General features: G+C 38.8%; 1 protein-coding gene across 1 annotated transcript in view; it reads left to right on the forward strand.

The window, feature by feature from the left end:
• Positions 1–21,967, forward strand: part of LOC139711060 (DNA-directed RNA polymerase III subunit RPC5-like) — a 31,911-nt gene extending 9,944 nt beyond the window's left edge. The window contains exons 4-18 of the mRNA XM_071622980.1: positions 5,028–5,140; positions 5,693–5,775; positions 6,540–6,647; positions 7,249–7,409; positions 8,378–8,460; positions 9,524–9,660; positions 10,858–10,978; positions 13,000–13,081; positions 14,010–14,069; positions 15,443–15,600; positions 16,066–16,130; positions 16,630–17,138; positions 18,734–18,808; positions 19,517–19,645; positions 21,908–21,967. Coding sequence (XP_071479081.1) covers positions 5,028–5,140; positions 5,693–5,775; positions 6,540–6,647; positions 7,249–7,409; positions 8,378–8,460; positions 9,524–9,660; positions 10,858–10,978; positions 13,000–13,081; positions 14,010–14,069; positions 15,443–15,600; positions 16,066–16,130; positions 16,630–17,138; positions 18,734–18,808; positions 19,517–19,645; positions 21,908–21,967 — 1,944 coding nt within the window. The remainder of the gene's footprint in view (positions 1–5,027; positions 5,141–5,692; positions 5,776–6,539; positions 6,648–7,248; positions 7,410–8,377; positions 8,461–9,523; positions 9,661–10,857; positions 10,979–12,999; positions 13,082–14,009; positions 14,070–15,442; positions 15,601–16,065; positions 16,131–16,629; positions 17,139–18,733; positions 18,809–19,516; positions 19,646–21,907) is intronic.
• The last annotated feature ends 220 nt before the right edge of the window (positions 21,968–22,187 follow it).

The raw sequence follows: 22,187 nt of genomic DNA on the forward strand, positions 1-22,187 counted from the left end.
CCAGTGTTATTGTAGGATGAGACAGTATGTATTTCCTTGATGGCTCTCCTCCATGCTACCCTGCTACCCTGATACCCATGCTACCCCTGCTACCCATGCTTTCCTGATTTGCACCTTCGGTTTGATTTCCTTTCCTTTCTCTTAAAGGCCTTTATGTGCAGGAATTATGCAAGTACATGGTGATTCCCCGTGGCATGAATTTCTTGGTCCATCAATTGCACGCCATGTGTGTCATTCAAAATTTGTTGTTTAAAGTGTCATATCACTTGAAACATTCTAATTCACAATATCATGTACATAATGGTTTAAAGCATTCTGTTACATTTGTGAAATTTGAAAATCTCAGCTTCGAATTTGTCTTTTTCATTTGTGATTTGACAGAGAACTCTAATCAGTATAACCTCTTATTACAGGCTACCCAGTCTACTGTTTCATGTTTGTTTTCAATGGGTTAATATTCTTGGATGCTAACTATGCTACCAGCATTAGTTCTGAAATGTATTGACTGAGTTTTAAACAACAGCAGAAAAAGCAAAGCCAGATTTGTCTTGCCTAATAATAACTTTACATGAAAATCGAAAGTCAAGACTGCCATTAGCCCCTGTTCCACAGAATGGAAACCATTGAAAGACCACTGAAAGTCTGAAAATTGCCAAGCTGTTTCAGTAATGCTTCAGGATCAGTGAAATTTGCTGTCTCTTTGGAGTGGTTCCTGAAACCCCTGCAAGACCATCAAAAGACCAAAAACAACTTTTCCAGCAAGATCCCTGCTCCGATCTTGCAGACAGCTAAAAGTTTATCAAGACCAATAAGACTATTGAGAGATCTCTTACAGTGCCAGAGATCTTTGAAAGATCAATCAAGATATCTAAAGCACTGCCACAGACCACGGAGAGAATTCTAATAGAAAGACTGAGACTACTGCAAGAATTGTGAAAGAACAAGATAACAAATCCCTGTAATATGAATCAGAATATTGCAGTGCAGTTATGTTTATGATGATATTTGTTGTCTTGCGGAACTTACACTAGTCCTACAACAGTCTTTAAACAGTCTTTAAGGGATCTTGGATTCAAAAAAGATCTTTTCGCAATCTCCATGCATGTCTATCACTGGTTTCTATGGACTTTCACTGGTCTTCCAATGATTTCTCAATGATCTCTCAGCAGTCTTTCAATGATCTCAACAACAAAACAAAAAAAAAAGAAAAGAAAAGAGAGACTGTCACAAGATCATGGAGAGACAATAATAACACCTTTGCAATTTGATTGAGAGATCCCTGACAGATCACCAGCAAACCATTTTCGTGAATGACTACTAAAAGACTGCTTTGAACCATTTCAAGAAGTTTTGGAGACCACAAAGACCCCTGACAGATCAATCAGGAATTGTGAAAGACCTCAGAGAAGTGCACTGAAAGACCATAGAGCGATCAAACAAGTTTCATGGTCTTTCAGCAGTCTTGCTTCCAAATTTTAGTGTTAAACAAAATGTCCTCTCCAGAACTTATCAGTTATTCATTCTTTGAGAGTTCCCATTGGGTAGATAATAAGACCACAATATTAACAATGATGTATCAATGAACAACAACAGCATTCCTTTTATAGTAAAACATTGCTTAATAAACGTGTTATTGTGCGTTAACTTCAAAATTTTCAGGCAATATTTTCTTATAAGTAATTGGAGCTGTACTTGGGTGTCCACTCTGAAGTTTTTTACTGTTTAATGTGATTTGGCTCTTGAGCATTGCAATAACATCTGGAGTATTTATGCAGAAATGTTAAAACTGATTGATGCATCGTATAAATTCACATATTAGCTCATATAGTTGGTGTTCATAATTGTAGAGGTTGTTGTTAAATAATTGTCCTCTCCAACACCCCTGAATATACTAAGGTTTATAAGCTCACAACTGATTGGTTCTTGCAATTCTCGCTATCGCCAATGACGTAAAAAGTACCCGGATGTTGATTTAAGCGTCATTTACGGTGCATTATGGGATAGTCCGGTAGCAAAGTCACTTCCGTTCGTACGCGCGTGATACGTGACTAATGCTATTTACACACACAACCGACTGTATTCTACGTGTACTTCCGGTTTTCTCGACTTAAATTACAGCTTTAATATGATTTGAAATTTCTCCATTCTTAAGAAATTGCTGTTAATACGACTATTGGTTGTTGCTGCGAAGATGCTATGTGTTGTTCGCACGACAATAAATGAAAAAAATCAGCAGAAATAGGACCCTTACTGGCATGCGAGACGTGACGTGGCCGCGTGGGTGAAGTTTGCGGGTGACTCCACAGCGCAGTACGTGCACGCGCGACTTACTAGTGTGGTAGTATAGTAGCACTAGTATAGGTAGTAGGCCTAGACATGCCTACGTACATTGTACGTACTTACTTGGAAGAAGTTGCTTCGGAGACAGGATAAGTTCGAGATCACTGTTCGTTCCCGATTGTGTTCGCGACATTTCGACAGAGAACAAATAAAAAAAGATGGGCATTCCATGACGATATACTGTATATCCAGGTGGGTGAATATTTTCCAGCATATTTTCAGCGTATGCAGAGATGACTGATCTGTGATGTGCACATCGATCGCATGATCAAGCAGTACGCGCTGTACCGGTATGTGTTAGCTTATGCGCTGCGTGCAGTGGTGGATGCTAATGCAAGGCCGGCCGCCGGAGGGGACTACAGTGTACGAGTATGACAGGCCTGGCCACTCGCTGGCTCGGACGGTACAGGGGCTTACTGTACTAGTATCCGTGGTCGGCGCTGCGCTATAGGTAAGGTACACGTACGCGCACGCTAGCGTTGTGCAAATTATGCTCCGCGCCGGAAGTGCCCTTGCCACCAAGTGCACTACATCTTGACGAAAAAGCCACATCCGGGTACTTTTTACGTCATTGGCGATAGCGAGAATTACTTAATCATTATACACAACAACAAATAATTTAGACTTAAATAAAACACTGTGCATCAAATTTGAAGTTATATACGAAGAAAAATTATAATTTTTTTATGTCACTAAATACAATTTACCCCTCCATATCTCAGTTTGCCACATGATACATCAGTTTTGTGGCAAAATATGGCTAGACTGAAGTTTAAATGAGTACATTGACATTGGATCAGTAATACAGATACATATAGATACACAGAGAACCATTTTTGTAGCAGTTACAGGCTTGATAAAGCTGATGTGTTTCTTGTTAAACAAAATGTCCTCTCCAGATGCCTGTTTTTGTGACTATATTTTAGGAAACTATTTAAAGATGTAAACATGGACTTGACGCTCTTTAATTTTAGATATAGATGGAATATACCCATAGGTTTTAGAATCTGTATGTTTTTTCCCCGAACAACAACTTTCATTTTTGACCCCCCGTGAGAAATAAAGTGTACACTTAACGTGAAATGACCCTTAGGTTATTAACCCTAACTTACCTGGGCTATTTAGCAAGCTTGAATTCCTGGGGGGGGGGGGCATTATGGGCCCCCTTCAGATCTCGGCCGTTGATCGCGCGATCGCCGCAAAATTTTGCATGAACATAAAGCCGGATGTAATCTACAAGACTGCTAAGTTAAATTTTCAAAAAATTTGCATTTTCTATTTTAAATCCATTAATTATGCAAATATATGCAAAAAACCTCATTTTTGTCTGTAATTGGCTTATAAAAGCTTATGGAATGCTGATTTTTGGTGTAAATATTCCTAGTGACATTCCAAACATTTCTGTGTAAAAAAAAATTCAGTATCAAAATTGATTTCTTATGTTTTTTATTGTTTTATCAATTTTTTATGTATTTCTTTGTTTTTTCGAACTTTTGTTTTTGTTGTTTTTTTCAACAGAATTTGTCATACACATTTTTTGAAGCATAGTTATACTAAAATAAATTGATTTCAGCCATTAAAATTAAAAATATGAATTTTTATATGAATTAATTGAAAAAACACAATTTGTATTGACTTTGTACACAAAATCACGTTTTTGAGCAATTTTGGGGTTGACGAAAATTTTTTGAAGGGGCGTGGCTTCGGAACGGTATGCCCGGGCGCGACAAATTTGGTCTCAAAAGTTGCGCGAGACTTGAAAGTAAAAAGTCAGCGAGCGGCGCAGTCAAAAAAATTTGCGCGCCGGAATGGTCGCGGAATTTGTCGAGGGGGGGGCCATTATGGCCCCCCCCCCCCCCCCCCCCCAGGTAAGTTAGGGTTAATGCTGAGCTTTCTCTTATAATAGAGTGTACTAACATTTTTGATTGTTAGAGTATTAAGTTGTCAGAACTTCTTGAAGGTCGAACAAAAATGCGCGACTGGATCTATTATCGATCATTTCTCATCTCATCTCGGCACGTTCCTTCCACGTAGTGTGTTGCTCATATTCTTGTTTTTTTTCTGTTGCAGTGGAGGTAAATTTTGAGCTCTTATAGGCTTCACATGTGTGACATTGCAGTGGAGGTAAATTTTTAGTTCTTATAGGCTTCACATGTGTGACAGGTAACCTTTTTTAGGTTTCTTAATCCCAGCTTGAATTCATTGTTGAAGATATGACTGTAGGTCCTTTTGCTGAGAGAATTGGATGCGATTGTCGTGTACCCTGAATGGAGACAGATACTGTATAAGCTGTTATTTTTGCGTACAGATATTTTCGCGAATTAGAAGGTGACAAACATTTGAATTGACACCAACGCTATCTTGCATGTATTGTTACTCTAGTGTATGGCAACATTTTCGCGTGTTGTTAAATTCGTGATCCAACTTTGATTCGTGAAATTTGCGAAAATTAAACCCTCACGAAAATAACCACTTATACAGTAGTCCAGCTGCCAAGTACCTTCTCTTAGTGGTGCTCCTTCAGTAGTGAGATCCGACTGTCGTGAATGACCTTATATGGACCCTTACAAGAGATAAGAGCTCTTTCTTATTACATTAATTTCTGGTGTCAGAGCAACCTCTGGCATGGCCTGATATACCAACTGCACTAGCTTACGCTGTCTCACACTGCACTTTACCATTCACAGGTTGAGGTGGAGTTAGCCGTAGACACCAAATCCACTCACTATGCCAAAGGAAAGGGAGAACAGATCGCCCTGAACGTTGATGGTCACTGCACAGAAAACCGGACATTCATGAGGTGAAGATATGAATTTGTTATCCTAAACAAGAAGTTTAACTCTAAAAAGAAAAAAATTTTATTGCTTCTAACTAACAATTTGCCCTTCATCGACATAAATGATGTATGCATAAACATAAACATAAAAGTATGTATGCCCATGATTTTTATCATGGCTGTTACTCTAAAAAACTTAACTAGTGGAGTTCATTTATGTTAATGAAGGGCAACTTGTCAATTGATTGCAATTAAAACAACTTAATGCAAGAATCATTTATTGAAAAGAAAACATCTCTTCCTCTGACAACATATGTAGAGCGATCTTGAAAAAAAAATTGTTTGATTAAAATTTGTGATATATGCTAACATATGTATCTTGTGAAGAAATGTTGAATTTGTGTTAATTTTATATTAGCTTGAACTTGTTAATAAAGATAGTATTTGATAGTCAATGCAAGAATGGAGGGGGATGTGATTTAAATAATGATGTGATGATGTCTTTTGTCAACAACCCTGATGGAAAATGGTTTAGAATGTGTAGATATTCTCTTGCCTGGCATTCACATCTTGCAGTGATGTCATGGATCGTCAGATGCTGTCTTCAATGACTACCGTGGAGTCCATGGCTCAGTATGCAGTGGGCATCTTAAAAGGAGGTGAGCTAAGAAACAAATTGAAGCTTCCGCCTTTTTTACCCACTTGCAGAATTGTCCTACCATGTCACTAAATTTAATGACATAAATGGTATCCCAGGGTACCAAATAGAAATTAGCCATTTTGTTGGATTATTTATTTATTTTTTTTAAAGGTTGTACCCTGGGTGCCAAAAAGTGGGAAATTATTTTGGTGCTGGAGCTAGCGCGCACTAGCCACTGCACTACACTGCACTGAAGCACACGCTACATTGCTAGCACAGTACTTAGTATACCATGAATGCATAGTGTCGCATGCAGTGGCATGGGAATGACTGTACACACACACACACAATGCATGCATTTCTCCGCGGCTGTCCTCGAGTGGACGTGAGGTGGCGCTTCACAACGTGGTACCCCAGGGTATTACGGTACCACGGGGTAACACGTGATGCATCTAATGTCTGCTGTGCATTTCTTGTCCAGATCTTTTCCTTTTTGAGTTTCCTGACATAAGGGAAGCGGCCATTGCCGGAAGAATGGTCCATGTTGCTTACATCACAGAATAGCAGCAAACTTTACCCTGCCATTATGCATCCCAAGAAAAGGTTTGCCGCATATGTATAACCATTATAGTTGTCCCATAAACTTTCCCTTATCAAATGCGTGCAATGATAGATGACCTTTTGGTCTTTGGCATAGACAAAGAAATTCATTTAAGCAGACCTGAACAACATTGAGAATAGACGTAAATAACCAAATTTCGTTTACCATGTGTTTTGCTTCAGGAGAACTACACCTCACTCCACTCCACAGTATCATCCAGCTGAGACCAAGTTTTGGTTACCTAGATAAGGCTGACAGTAGAGGAAAGCAAGACAAGATGGAAGTTGATGGTAAGTTTTGCTTTGAAAATGATGATCATCATCATCACCAACATCATCACTGTTGTTCTATTAACCTGTTGAGGACGAGTCCCAAGTATACTCGGGCAAGCGTCCATGGGAAATGGGCATTGCAGCAAAATCCAAACAGTCCTCAATGGGTTGATAAATCAATTAAATTGTTCTCGCTACTATTTCTTCTGCTTTTGCATACTCATACTTACTACTTTTATTACCATCACTGTCATCAAAACCAGGTCATTACAGTAGTAGATTTAATAGTATTTTCATTCTTTGATGCAGTATCACATCTACTCGTAAAATCAAGAACTTGCTATGCACCAGAACTGCTTTTCTGAGTATATCGTAGATCGCTGTCATCCATAGTAAGATTCCTGTCATATAACATTCTTTTCTAATAGTTCTTCTTTGTTACACATTCATGTATTTAAGTATGGTTAGATCATTGCTGTACACCAAGTATACAAGCATTTTTGTATTTTACAAATATGTCAATTCAAGAGTCTTCAGATGATGAAACTCAGAGAAAAGATGACATGATTTAAATTCTAAATTAATGTCCCGCCCTTTTTGTTTTCTTCTCACAACCCAGGGACTGACTCCCAGGACGAGGAAGATGCCAAGCCGGTCACAGTCAAAATGGTCCGACCCGAGACAGACCAGGCTCGGGCCAGACGCCTGGCATCGTATGAGTACCATGAGCAGAAGATGGCAGAGGAGCAGTGGATTCATGTCCACCACAGACCTATTGATGTGAGTTGACAGTCGACTCTTAGGGCTGTTATTGATTGTGGATTTTTACATGACAGAGACTAGTTTTCCTTATCGACTTGAGCCATTCTCTATTGGAACACAACATATGTTACAAGTGAAAGGCTAAATGAGTTAGTATTCAACCCATATCCACCTGATGCATTGTCGCCTGCATGAATACAGTACTGACCCTCTCCTTGATAAATTATCAAGTTCGCTGTGATGATATTACTTTATACTTACGTGCACATGTGTCCAGCTGATGTTATTAGTCTAACATAAGTATGAATGTTCATGGAATCAAACTTGCCTTGATGTATGAAGAGCTATTTTGGAAATAATCGAACACTTTAATATCTTGGTTCCAGACCTGGAACAAATCATATGTTAGAACTCAATCTTCAGTGATTAAATGGTAGTTCATGGACTAAGATGGCATATATTTACAACATTTTTCCCCTTTCTTCAAAACTGAAAGAGCAGGCATTGATTTGAACCTTGTTTTTCCAGTTTCTTTCACCTTCCTGAATTTTAATCATGAGAGTATATCCAGATGATACATGAACTTTATATGTTTTGTATATTCGTGTCATTTATTCAGTTACTTTCATTGTTCTGTCATTTATTCATTCATTGGTTCATTGATTTTGTCTCCTGCATACTTTCTGTAAAAGTGACAATTTTCTCAAGAATTTTGTTGAGTTTTTTGCACTCAGTCAAGTAAAATGAATTTTTTTGTGTTTTAATTCGGCAGAATCAAAATATATTAGTACTCCATACAACATGCAAACAATTTTCGACCATTATTTTTGGCTGGTTTCATGTCGTGCCAAATTTCTACACCACGAAAATTAGAGTACTAAATTATCAATCTGTCTTGGCTACTCTTTTACCCATTCATTCATCTACCTATCTTTGTACTCACCTGCTGTATCTATTTGTCTGTCCGTCTGTCTGTCTGTCTACAGGATGTTCTCAGTGAGAGAGAAAGAGAGCAGCTGTACTGCCAGTCTGTTGATAATGAAATCAACCAACTAGTTCTACCTCCAAAGTGAGTGTAGGAGATAATGTAGAAAAATTCCACAGAGTCTCATTTGGGAGCTTTGCATAAAGAATTACGTTGTTCCAGAAGAGTGACAGTGAAATGCTCAAGATATGTGCTTATTGTGTGGTTTTATATCATTGATAAATTATTTCTGAATCAAATGTGGTAACAAAACTGTCTCATTGTTTGTTTAAATGTCATAACTCATTAAATTCCTTATTCTGAGGGTGTCTATAAGAGAGAAGAAAGCTATTCAAAATGCATGTACATTTATTACATTTTATAGATCTATTCTTTTCTGGCCAAAGACAGAATCAGGAGCATCTACACTGTATTCTGAAATCTGATGACCTAGTCTGTACAAACCTTAAAAAAGAATTGGTGACCACAACATAAGGCATTTTTTCCCCCAATATTTTTATTGCAAGATTCACTTGTTTCAGGAACCACTTATTTCTGCAGATGTTCATAATGTATTATGCTCCTACTGTTGAATAGTGAATCTCTTCATATGCAAAGATGTTAGCAAAGAGTGGCTTGACTTGTCAGGCCTTGATTGCTAACCTGACTCTTATGCCATAAGTATTTTTACCACATCCTCCCCCCCCCCCCCCCCCCAGTCAAGTTACTGTAAAACATGATATATTCGCGGCATAAAATTTTCGCGAAGTGCCACTGGCGTTCAATGCATATAGTGTAAACAAGAACTTTCGCGTGCATTTTAATTTCGCGAATCTTGGCGCTCGCGAAATTCGCGAAATTAAAGTGCACGCGAAAATTCCTTGTTTTACAGTATACAGAAAGTGTTGTAACTGACATGGTGACTTGACATTTGCTCCTGTGACAATTGCTCCAGTCTTATTTTCTTCAAGGACTTAAGGTTGAGGTTAGGGTTGTGATAGGGTTTTAGGTTTAGTTTGATGTGATGATTCATTATGCAGATATTTCATGGGACCAATTGTCACAGGAGCAAATGGAACCAAATGACTCAAGACTAGAAAGTAGCAGATATGAATCTCATTGCATGAAGTTTATGTTGTTGCTACATTAATATCCCTTTTCTTGCCAGAGAATATCTGTCATCGCTTATTCCTGAACCAGAAGAGGACAAGCTGGCAAAGCCCAAGATGCCGGTCAACATTCTCTCCATGTCACAACTCAAGACCATGACGCTGCCAGACCAAGTCAGAGCGCTGCTCATCAATGGTGAGTCTTCTTCTACCAACGTCTTTCATCCCAGTCTTCATCTTCTGTATGTGTCATGGCAACCATTCCCATTATCATTCCTTTATAGTCTTACAACATCATCTTTCTCCTCCTTCTCATCCTCTTCTTTCTCCTCTCTTTGCTCCCCACTCTCCCCTTCCCTTCTCCTCCATGTTTCCCTAACTATCTATACCCCTCCTCCTCTCATTTTCTGTCATTCTTTCCTTCTCTTGCTCTTTCTCTTCCTCCTCTCCTCCTCCCTATTTTCTACCTCTTCCTCATCCTCCTCATCCTCTTTTCTCCATCCCTCCTCCTCCTCTTCTATCTCTCATTCTTCCCTCCTCCTTTCCTCTCTTGTGACCATTGCTTATCATTATCTCCACTTCGTTACATCACCATCTTCCTCCATTACCTGAGCATCAAAGTTCCAATTTAATATGTGACCCTGCATCACAAAACCAACGAAAAGTCGCCAGACATGGTTTTTTAGTTAAGGGCAGATTCTGAATGAACTGTCTCTAAGCTTTAAAATGATATATAACTCAATTCAAATGGACTCCCCTAACCTATCTAAATACTGCAAAGAAGGCACACACTCTGGAAAAGTGTGAACTGAGAAAAGAAGCTCTGAAGTACAGGGTCTATTCAAGCGTTTAATCTTTCACCAAGCTGCGCTAGCTGTGCGATGAAAGGGACAAAACACAGGATGTCAACCACAGGAGCAACAACAATGAAGAGATTATCAGATTAAGCTGAAATTGAGCATGTTCTATAACACATTCTGTTCATGATTGATGCCAAGTTACAAAGCAGTAGCATTATCCTTTCAAAAGTTATTAGGCTTGAAAGTGAAGAGTGTACCAAGGATTTCAAGAAATGAAAAGGGGCCTCTAATACATACCTGATCATTCTACTCTCCCCCAAAAAAGGGTTGTAGAAAAACTGCTGAAAACACACTTTCTCATTCATGTTATGATCCCAAACTAAAGAATAGTGTAGAAGAAAGATAACTCTTTTAGAAAATATGAAAATCTCAAGATTGTCTTAGGTGACCCATTTTACTTGTTTTGAGTCCTCACGTAAAATCAAGGGGTGCGACTTTTTGTTCATTTTGTGGTGCACGGTCACATATGATCATCAATATCAGATTTCTCTCTTTAAATGATTGTCCCGTGTGTTTTCCTTGACCACACACAGCCAAAGTGATCCGTTTCTCCCAGCTGATGGCCATCCTACCAGGGAGCTATGACCAGAGCTCCGTCCTCAAGGCTCTCCAGACTGTAGCCCTCCTGGTACAGGGCACCTGGGTGGTAAAGAGGTGAGGAACTTAATCCCAGGGATGTGAGAGTTCAGAGTTTAATCTGAGTTCAGATTTTTGTTTTTTTCACTCTATCCAAATCCCACTTTTTAGACATTTTTGTTGGCAGTTTGTATTATGCTTTGAAATATTTACAGTTTAATGGCATTTCAGACAGTTATTTCATAACTTTCAAATTTTTTTAGATTTTATCTGCCAGTATTCTCACACACCCATGTAATCCTTACTATAGTGGCAGTGTGTCTACTGGTCATAATCCCTGGAATGATTCTTAGACCAGAGATGAATGAGACTCCTTCAATCTGCATATCACTTGATATGTGACCGTGCATCACAAAAGGAACAAAAAGTCGCACACACTGATTTTGTGTGAGGACTGAATATAGGTGAAAAGGTTCAATCAAGTCAAGGTTGACTTTTCATTTTCTGAAAGAGCAAGTCTTCTTCTACATTATGCTAAAATTTGGGATCATAAAACGGGCAGGAAAGTGTGCTTTTTAGCCGTTTTTCTGGGACATTATTTGGCAGAATAGTGTGATTAAGTGTGTCTTTAGAGTCCCGTTTTCATTTCTTAAAAACCTTGTACACACTCTTCACTTTCAAGTCCTATAACTTTTGAAGGGATAACGCTACTGCTTTGAAAGTTGGCATTAATTAAGGACAGAATGTGTGAATAAGGCATGATCAATTTCAATTTAGTCTGATAATCTCTTCATTGTTGTTACTCCAGTGGTTTACATCCTGTTTTTTGTCCCATTCATTGCACAGCCAGCACGGCTTGGTAAAGATTAACCGCTTGAATAGACACTGCACTTCAGAGCCTCTTTTCTCAGTTCACACTTTCTTAAGTTTGTTTTTTCTTTCTAATATTTAGATAAGTTAGGAGAATCAATCTGGTTTGAGTTATACATCATTTTAAAGGGACTGTACAGTACTGGTTGAGGTAGGGATTCAGGTTTTGAACATTCCTAAGTGAGATAATGAAAAACCTCTTATGAAATATAAAAGAGCATGTAATTTTAAGAAGGATTCAACGTTTATTTGATGAAAATTGGTTTTCAAACGGCTGAGATATCCAAAAAAGTGCTAATAATAAAAGGCGACATTCCACAACTTTATTAGGATCTCTTTGTTTCACCTTGTTTGTGGATATCTCAGCCATTTCAAAACCGATTTTCATCGAATAAACTTTTGATACCCCTTAGAAATGCATGCTCTTTGACATCTCATAGAGTGGTTTCCGAATATCACGCAAAACGTTAAAAGCTAAATCTTCACCTCGACCAGAACTGTTTTAAAGCTAAAAGTCTGCTCTTTCAGAATATGCTCTTAATTAAGATTTCATGTTTGGCAACTTTTTGTTTGTTTTGTGGTGCAGGGTCACATATGCTGATGCACTGCATGCATATTTGTGGATCAGTTGAAGGTTCCTTCACGTGTTGATGTTTGTTATTTAAGAGCCAATATTATGGCTAAAATGAAATGATGCTGCAAGTAATGGAAACATAGTTTGTGATTGACATATCTCCCAGAAGTGAGGATCAGTACAATTTCAATCATTTGTGCCTTCCATGAAAGAAAAATTAATATTTTGGCTGGTAACATGTAAAGAGGGATTGCAGAACAGAATAAGATCATCAGATAGAGCAAAATGAAAGAGATGCCTCACCTGAAATATAAAAAGGAATATTCATGGTGTTGTGATTGATTATTGTGTATAATTTTCCTCATATTTTATTAGCTTTAATTGCAGAGGTCTCAAATGAGGAAGAATAGAGTTACCTCGTTTTACCATCGAACTGTTCATGTTCACTGTTCACTTTTTTCATGAATTTGAATAAAATGTTCATGTGTTTTGACTCTTTATGTAGACCTGCATCATGTGACGCATGACTACAATAAACTTGCATACAGAAAAGAAAATGATAATAATGAAGAGAAATTGACTTGGTCATCGTGAAAAACAGACTCACACTAGTTGTGCTATTAACACTGCTAAATGTGTTCTTAATTTGCTGCAGTGAAGTGCTGTATCCTAAGGATACCTCCAGCCCCATCAGTGGAGTGTCTTCAGAAATTCTCTGCCGTGGACGGGACTATGTTGTAAGTTCCCTGTTCTTCTTCATCACGTACACGTAGAGCTCTAAATGTAGTTTACAGAAAGAAGAGAAATTCCTTGTGAATTCAGCTGTATAGTACTTGAGCAATGATAGTAGAGAAGTAAAGAATTGAGCATGACGTTAACATCCATGATGACAGACTAGAAAAAAAAAGAGGTCTTGTTTTTAACAAAGTTACAATGTACATCAGTGTAATTGCAGTATCTGCAGTATATTTCGTAGTGTTTTCATTTTCATTAATTTCTTGTGTTGACTGATATTTTCCAAAATGAAAAACTCTCAAAGCAATGGCTCCCACAACACAAATGCACTGTTTATTGTCTCCGAAGGTGATATCTCACTAAATTTTCTCTTGAATAGGTTGTAATACCTATTTCTCATTCATCACTATGGTTCTCAATCGCAAATTCAACCACTTGCGAAATTGTCATACAAGTCCGATAACACTCTTTTGGTGTTATGTGTGATAAGTATCAAGCTCCATTTCACTTGGGGGTATCTTTCAAAGATATGAACACAGAACAGAAAATACAGAAGTGACACTAATTACAGAATGGTATGAGGAAGGGTTTCTTTTTGTGGGGGGGGGGGGAGGGGGGCTTCAGAAGAATTTAGAGCACTGCACATAAAAGGAGTGTATTTGAAAATAGATTATAGAATTTGATCACAACAATGCAGAAAACACTGAACTCATTGTGTTAAAAGATTTTTTTTTCAGTCTTCTAAAGTGCTTATTTTTTTAGCCCCCTTTGAGGGTTTATGCCAGTGCATTTCTTTACACCCGTAGAGATAGACTGTGCTTGCTTTTCATACATTTTACCACAGTACAAATAAAAAATCATTTAATTTAGCTGATTGTGCATGAAAGAAGCACATACGTGAATACAGCTGACATTGTTTGTCCCTTTCAGATGTGGAGGTTCACCCAAAGTCGGTGTGTGGTGAGAAAAGAAGTCGCTTCCGTCACAAAGGTAAGGGAATGATGTGTGGAAGACTGCTTTTCTGATTTGTTTGCCATAACTGTGTTAACTATCATTAGCCACGTACAGAGAATTACATTTTGTGTATTGTTTGTGTGATGAGGTGAAGCTCATTCCAGCCAAGGTGGTCGGTGGAGACATTTCTAGACCTGTGGTGTATCAAAGAGTTTAAATGACATGGATGTGTCAGTGTGGCACATTCATTACCACTAAGTGTTTCTATTCAAAGTTTCCATCACATGTGTGTCCTAAGCTTTTCTCAACCTGTGATCCTTCAAACACTCCGTAGGGCAGATATGTACCAAAAAATGGTCGAGATGCTCACATCCGGCGGAAAACGTGAAATTTTGCGAATAGGGGTATTTTGGGGCGCTGATTTCAAAAATTGCTGGATCCAAGAGATCTGACCACGGGGTCAGCCGCCATTTTGAATTTCAATATGGCTGCCATCACAAAACATATTTATAGATCCTTATCTTCAGTTCTAAATGACCTGTGGCACCAAAATTTATGACATGCTGAATTTGATGACAGATTAATTTGAAGTGCCTGACGAACATAGAATGGCCGCCATTTTAAATTCCAAGATGGCCGCCTCGACGAAAAGGTCAAAATCCCTTTCTCAAGTTCTACGTGATGAGTGACGCGGAAATTAGCTGCAAACAGGTATTTTTACATGCTGAGTAAAAAAATGGAATAATGTGATGTGTCTGACAAACGCAATGCCCGCTATTTTGAATTCCAATATAGCTGCCAAGACAAAAATCATGATTAAAATTCATGGGCATGTCAAAAAGTGCAGCAAAAATAAATCATAATGCACCTTTCACTGACGTCACAATGTAAATACAATAGCGCGCACTCAGTCAGTTACAAATGCGCGCTCAATCAGGTAGCCTAATTTGCAAACCCGAGATAGAAATTTTCCACACTCCAACATGGCAACTATGTAGGAAAATTCAAATTGGCTGCCGTGCAGCTAATCAGACATATCAAATAAGTCTGTTATTGAAGTGGTCACATCACTATGCTTTTATGTATCAAATTTTAATGGCCTATGTTATTCAGAACTAAAGATAGGGATCTTTGACAGCGGCCATATTGGAATTCAAAATGGCGGCCGACCCCGTGGTCAGACCTCTTGGATCCGGCAATTTTTGAAATCACTGTGTGCAAAATTTCATATTTTCCGCCGGATGTGAGCATCTTTTTCACATATCTGCCCCACTACAATGCATACACCTGAATGTGTGAAGAATGATGTTTGCATGTAATAGATAAGACAATTCTAATGTCTGTGATTAGACGTAACTCTTTGCTAGTCCAGTGAATTGACATTTGTGAGGAATTTATGATGCTCACAGCTGCAAGCAGAGGACACCAAAGAGATTCTTGAGCAGATGGCAAGGCCAAGGGTCAACCAGGGGTGGGAGTTCCTCCTCGAGCCGGACAAGGACTTCGTTGACCGCCACGCAGATGTTGCCCAGAGGCAGCACATGATCTGGCAAGCCAAGCTGCAGCAGTGAGTCCAAACAGTGATTCACTTTGATATTTTTGTCAGTCAAACTGTCTTAGTGGCCACCTGTCTTTAGCAGCCACCTGCCGCATACAGCCACTATGTATATTAAACTGAAGTTCCGCTGAGGGAAAAGCCATATTAAATACTGTTACTGTATGCAGCAGCCATCTGTCTATAACAGCCACTTTTTTGTCCCCCTTGGTGGCCACTACAGACAGGTTTGAGTTAATGCTGTGTCAGTTTACTATCATTTACATCTTTTTTCTGCTTCCATTTTTTTTCCTTCTGCTTAGAAAAATCTGTCTTTGGTGTCAGTGTCTTGTACTTAAGAACGCAGTTTTGAGCTCCTGGACTTAAAAAATAGACTTGTGAAGTTCTTCTTCGATCTGTGTTACAAAGATAATTTTATAATAATATGATGAGTTGATCCGAGTAAAAAGAGAGTGTGTGTTATGTTCTGTTCCCCAGATTTTCCAAGGTTCTGAAGATCCCCAAACATGAGACGGAAAAGAAGGGCAAAGGAAAAGATCCAGGTAGATATGACATGTTTTATATATTACCAATCACATGAAACAGGGTATCATTTATATTTTTTTAAACCAAAAGATGTTCCTCTTGTAACAGTTTGCATTGTCACGATTAGAAAACTCAAATAGAAGATATTAGCATGAGAGAGAGAGAGAGAAATGACAGAGATAGAAACTCAAAGACATACATTGTATAAGATAGCTGGGTGGAGAGATAGACAGATAGATAAGGGAAAGCAGGCTAATGTTTGAAAAAAAAAGGAGAGGCGGAAGAGATTTGTAGAGTCTCAAGTGATAGATGAAGGGGCATTGTATGAATTAAGAGATGCTACTTGTAATAATCTCCCAATTTGGAGACGTCTTGGCATAATTATGTAACTTCATACATACAGTATGTACGTAATTGTATCTGCAATAACATGTCTGCATGCCTTGCTCATATGACAGCATAAGAAGTATAGAATATTTTGAAGTATAATGACCTTGCATGGATCCTATCTTGCAGTTGACATGAGTACTGGACCTGAGCGAGTGAAGGGGTCAAGAAGTCGAACGAGAAGCAAGTCCTCCTCAATGTCCGACTCGAGTCCCACCAAGGCAACATCGATTTCGAATACTGACCACTCCAATCATGTCATCGATGTTGACAACTTCCGGCCATCGGAGCCCTCGCGCATCCCGACCATGTCCTCCCTGGATGCAGGGAACCATGCACTTACAAACTCTGTGGGCGAGGTGGGGCATGCGACTGGTAGGCGCCGATCCAGCTCTGCCAGTTATCCCAAGCTGGGCAGCCCCGCCCCTCAGGGCCAGGGCGACCTCAGGACTGAACTCATGTCATTTCTCAATGAGATCTTCAAGGAGCATGCCATCCTGAGCATCTCACAGATGAGGAAGCTTTTGATGGGGCGGCTAACGGAGAGTCCTCCGGGTCATGTGCTGGGGTCAGGAGTCACAGACAAACTGCTGGAAGAGAGTGCAGTGGATATAGGATGCACGCTCCTCCAAGTACCGGTGAGCCGTCAGTGTAGAGTTTGTTCATAGACTGTGTTTCTTTTTTTTCACCTCTGCCAAGGGAAGAGGCTATATTTTCTTCAGTGTTGCTTTGTTGGTTGGTTTGTTTGTCTGTGTGCAAAATAACTCCAACAGTTGTAAACAGATTTGAATGAAACTTACAGGAAAGGTTGAAAATGACACAAGGTACAGATGATTAAATTTTGGTAGTGATCCGGGAATTTTTATGGATTTTATGAAGGATTTTCGATATTTTGGCAGGTAGGGTGAATGAACTTGGGAGTTCAAGGTGCACGTATTTGAGGTTTTCATGTGCGCTTTAAAGTGTGTGCTCTAGTTTCTGCTCAGGCGAGGTGCAGCTGGAAGTTGATGAAGTTACAAAAGGCTTCATTGGGAAACCAAGCGACTTTCAGCACGCGTACATATGGGTGGAGATCACTGATCTCTATGGAAGAACAAGATCAGTGGTGGATATGAGCTGCTTGGCAGAGGTCTGTGCTTTCTTTTTCCTAGTAGGCATAGGTGATTTGAAAATCCATTGTCAGTGAGGAGAGATCACCTAATCCTTGGGTCCATCAGTGTCACCAAGGCTTTCATAATTGACTGTTAAATCATACCATAGTGGGTTGTCCAACAAAGATAAATATCTAGCAGTATGAATGGTTGAGCTTCAGATTAAAGTCTGTCCAGATGTCCAATGATGTACAGCAGCTGCATAAACAGTAGAGAGAGCTATACTGTAAAAGTGGATATTTTCGCGCGACTAATTTTTCGCGTTTGGCCTGATGAGAAGAGTTTCGCATGTTTTTAATTCCGCGGAATCAAGACAGTAAGTACAAGAACATATATGGCAAGCAAAAATATTCGCGTGCTTTTATTTTCGCGCTAGTTTCGGGTTGCGCGAAATGCGCGAAAATTTCCACTTTTACTGTACACTTTCTGGTCTCGGACCTAAAATCACATGCAAAAAAGCCTAACTCTACATTTTGTAGCCCTGTGTGCTAACTCTTCCTCTGCATGTAGATTGTGTAATTTGGGAGTTCCAATAGTATTGTATGAGACATTTCCTATGTATACAACAACAAGGTTCATTTTCTGTTGGATGCACTTTTTATATAAATGAGATGACAGATGTGGGCTTATCAACAAATTTTGCACGAATCAATTCTCTTTTAATTCTGATTGATAATCTTTCATGGGTAGAGTCAAATTCTTGTAAGCATGTATGTTTTGTGTCCTGTTATTCTCATTCATTTGGATGTGTATATAGTGTATAACTTGTACTCGAAAAATGTCGCAAAATGCCAAAGTTTCTCATCAGTGTTTCTTAGCCTTGTGCATTTACATGAACAGTGTCTGAGCTTTGTTATCTGTACAGTGTATGTATGTGCGTCCATACACATAGTATATTCATGTTAACCTGGTTATCATGACAAAGGTCTCTATTCTTAGTTTTCAATATTCTTTGATGGTGAAGACCTTTGGTGGCTTGTAGTTCTTTTGTGTGGTTCAAATGATCAGGGATAATTGTTCAAACAAATAAACTGTTCTGTGTATAGCTCTTGTCACTCACCCTCTTGTATTTCATGCATTAGTGGCCAGCCCAGTATAAAGAGGTGGCAGACAAGAGACTATTTTGCCGAACAGCCTTGGGTGACGCCCACGACAAAGTAAGTGGATACAGGGGCGTCTAAGTCATACTGTTATCCATTTTTAATCAATAGAATATAAAAAAAGAGGACAGGAAAAGACCTTCAACTTAAGCGATTATTTGACGTATGCGAAGTCGACTTAAGCAAGGTTGACTGTATATTGAACTGAATAACTGAATAGAGTTTAAATTGAATAGTGATATATCTGTGATATTTGGAGGCAAAATACCATAAATACCTAATAAACTTTGGTTTCGATTAAATCCTGCTTTTCAGATGTTGTACTTACCAAGAGGATCATTCAGGTTAGAATGATATACATGTACCATTGGATGTGAAGATGGCAAGACATTATTCATTTCACAAGCATGACTGGAAGAGTTACTCACTAAATTTATGAATATCTCATTTAGAATTTTCAGTAAATCCCAATTGGTTGTGTGGGATACGTGTGTTAGTGTGGTGGTGTATAGTGATAGTACTTCTGTCTTGTCAATATTCTCTCTGTGGGCCAGTGTCTGTATGGCACACATGGCCTTCCATACTCTCAAAGGCACATGTTAAACATCTCAAACATGTGTCGCTGTATATACAACTGTACTTGAACGCTTTGCTACACGGCTCTGTGCATAATGAATGTGTGCCCTGTTTGTGCATTAAGCATTTTCTTAACGTGATTTGATATTGTAGTTTTCAATGTTTCCCTTGTTGTCTTCCCCCCTGTAGTTTCGAGGAGTCATACTTGATCTGTTCAGAGAGAACTTCAAGCTGAAAAAGACCCTCATTTTAGAACAATGCAAAGAACTTCTAGGAGTGGACCTATCCAGCAAGGCGGAATTTGATAGGATACTCAAGGTGAGAGAAAAATAAGGCATATTTTGCAAAATATAAAATGTTGCACAGTGTGGACACTTCCATGAAGTCACATTGTTATTGAAATCTATTAAAAAAAAAAAATGATTATGGGGCTGGTTAAAAGAATCCAGAAAGTCAAGGATAATCATTAATTTGGTATTATACAATAAATAGATGTGGGTATCAAACAAATTGTCGTTAAAATGATTTTTTATTATGCTGTTATACCATTACTGACTGACCCATTGGGAATGCGTGATCAGCAGCAATGCACAACTCAACTGTTGTTTAAGGTACATAATTGAGTGTTATCTCAAATTTACGAAATTTGTTCCACATCTTGTGTTTTTTACCGAACAAGTAATGAAGAGTTACACTGCATGTCCATATCAGGGATGCCAAGTTCAAAACAAATTTATGAGTGAGATTTTCATGACTCGACATCTCGGCATGCGATGTGCCCGCGAGGGAGGGTGTGGGAGGCGTTTTTCCCCCTGTGGCCCGAGTCCCACGGTAAGGAGCTTTTTATGCCTCCGCCACGAAGTGGTGCCGGAGGCATTATGTTTTCGGGTTGTCCGTCCGTCCGTACGTGCGTCCGTACGTACGTCCGTCCGCTTTCGTTTACGCGATAACTTGAGTAATATTTACTGCAATTTTATCAAACTTGGTCCAAGTATGAAGTATGATAGGGCAATGATTTCATTAGATTTTGGGTGAAATCTGCTAAAGGTCAAAGGTCAAGGTCAAATCATGAAATTGCATCCGTTTACGCGATAACTCAAGACTGGATGGAGCAAATTTCACCAAACTTTGTTGGAGGATGATGTATGATGGGACAATTACTTGATGAGTTTTTCAGTGAAATCGGACAAAGGTCAAAGATCAAGGTCAAATCCTAAAATTTATCTGTTTACGTGATAACTCAAAACTGGATGAAGCAGCTTTCACCATATTTGGTCCAAGGATGATGTATGATGGGACAATTAGTTGAGTAGATTTTAGTGACATTGGCAAGAGGTCAAAGGTCAAAAGGTCAAGGTCAAATGCTAAAAATGTTGCTATTTCCCCCATATCTATGCAATGCCCGCAGTTATTTTCTTGAAACTTTGTATAGACATGTACTACTGCGTAAAGACTCTCCAGAGAGAGTTTCATGTCATAAGGTCAAAGGTCAAAAGGTCAAAGGTTAGGTGAAAATGTTGCAATATCACTTTTCTCGCAAATGGTTCAATGTATCTTCATGGAATTTGGTACATATGCATCTACTGACTGGCAGGGATTATCTAGGGAATTTAGGGGTAAGGGTCAATAGTCAGGGGTTCAAAGGTCAAGGTCAACTCCTCAAAATGTTACTATTTTCCTCATATACTAGTTTATGCAATGATTGCATTATTAGTTTTAAAATTCAATATATGTACATGTATTACGTAATGGAGATTCTCTTGGAAATTTCCGGCCAGAAGGTCAAAGGTTAAGGGTCAAAGGTCAGGTTTAAATGAAAAAAAAAGATATATTTTGTACTGTAATTACACTCTTTCTTCTTACCTTGAAAATTATACTCAATGCATAAACTTATAATAAGGTCGGTCAGAAGTCCAGTAAAAATTTTCAGTTCCCCCAATATGTGTACCTGCACTCTTTAATAGACAATTATAGCAAACTCAGATCATGGAAAGTGAACATTCAAGATATTTCTGACAAACCTGTCATTTCGATATTTTGCCAGTTATGTGAAACTGTCATCACACATTGTAAAGACATTGTACTATACACCTATTGGGAGAATCATGCATTATGGCGGAGGCATCAGTCGCCATAGCGACATTTCTAGTTCAATTTTTAGCTCTTAATGGTGCGATCAGGTGCATACTTAAGTGATGATAAGACAAAAGGGAAATATACCTTCATTTTGCAATTATCACTTTAATCTTTTGAGCTATGCTCATTATTATAGGCCCAAGTTGCAAACTTTGCTTGATGGGTGAGAAAAATGGGTGCCATGCGTGAGATCGTGAGATGGCCCCTAAATGCTTGAGTCTCACGCAGAATGCGTGAGACTTGGTAGCTCTGCCATATGCCCCTCAACCAATTACACCGACTATCCAGTTTTGGTCCGTCAGTGTCATAAATATTTCATAAATATGTGTAATTACGCATTTCTAATACACACATTTTTTTTTTAGACAATACTCAATAGGAGAAAGTGAAACGTATTATGTAACACTTTCCATTTTGTTTTGCTGTTTTCTCTCTCTCCAACAGAGTGTGTGTGTCTTCAAGTCGCCATACTGGTATCTAAAAGGGACCATCCCTACAACGTGACCCAGGCCATCTTCTAGGAGCTCCTGTTTTTATTGCAATCTACCAAGAAAATTTTAGTCCTTATTCTCTTTTTGCTGGTATGTTTTGTACTGCAGCTGTTCAGTTCCATGTTCCTAATTCTCAGAAGTCATTTTGTGCAGTGGACCATCAGTAATTCTGTCTGAAATCTCATATTAGGAAAGCAATGTGGCATTATGTTTTTAGGTTGATTTTTGTCTAC

This window comes from Diadema antillarum, unplaced genomic scaffold (assembly GCF_040938485.1).
Source record: "Diadema antillarum isolate AM-2024a unplaced genomic scaffold, OU_Dant_1.0 seq00001606_RagTag, whole genome shotgun sequence".
NCBI classification, from domain to species: Eukaryota; Metazoa; Echinodermata; class Echinoidea; order Diadematoida; family Diadematidae; genus Diadema; species Diadema antillarum.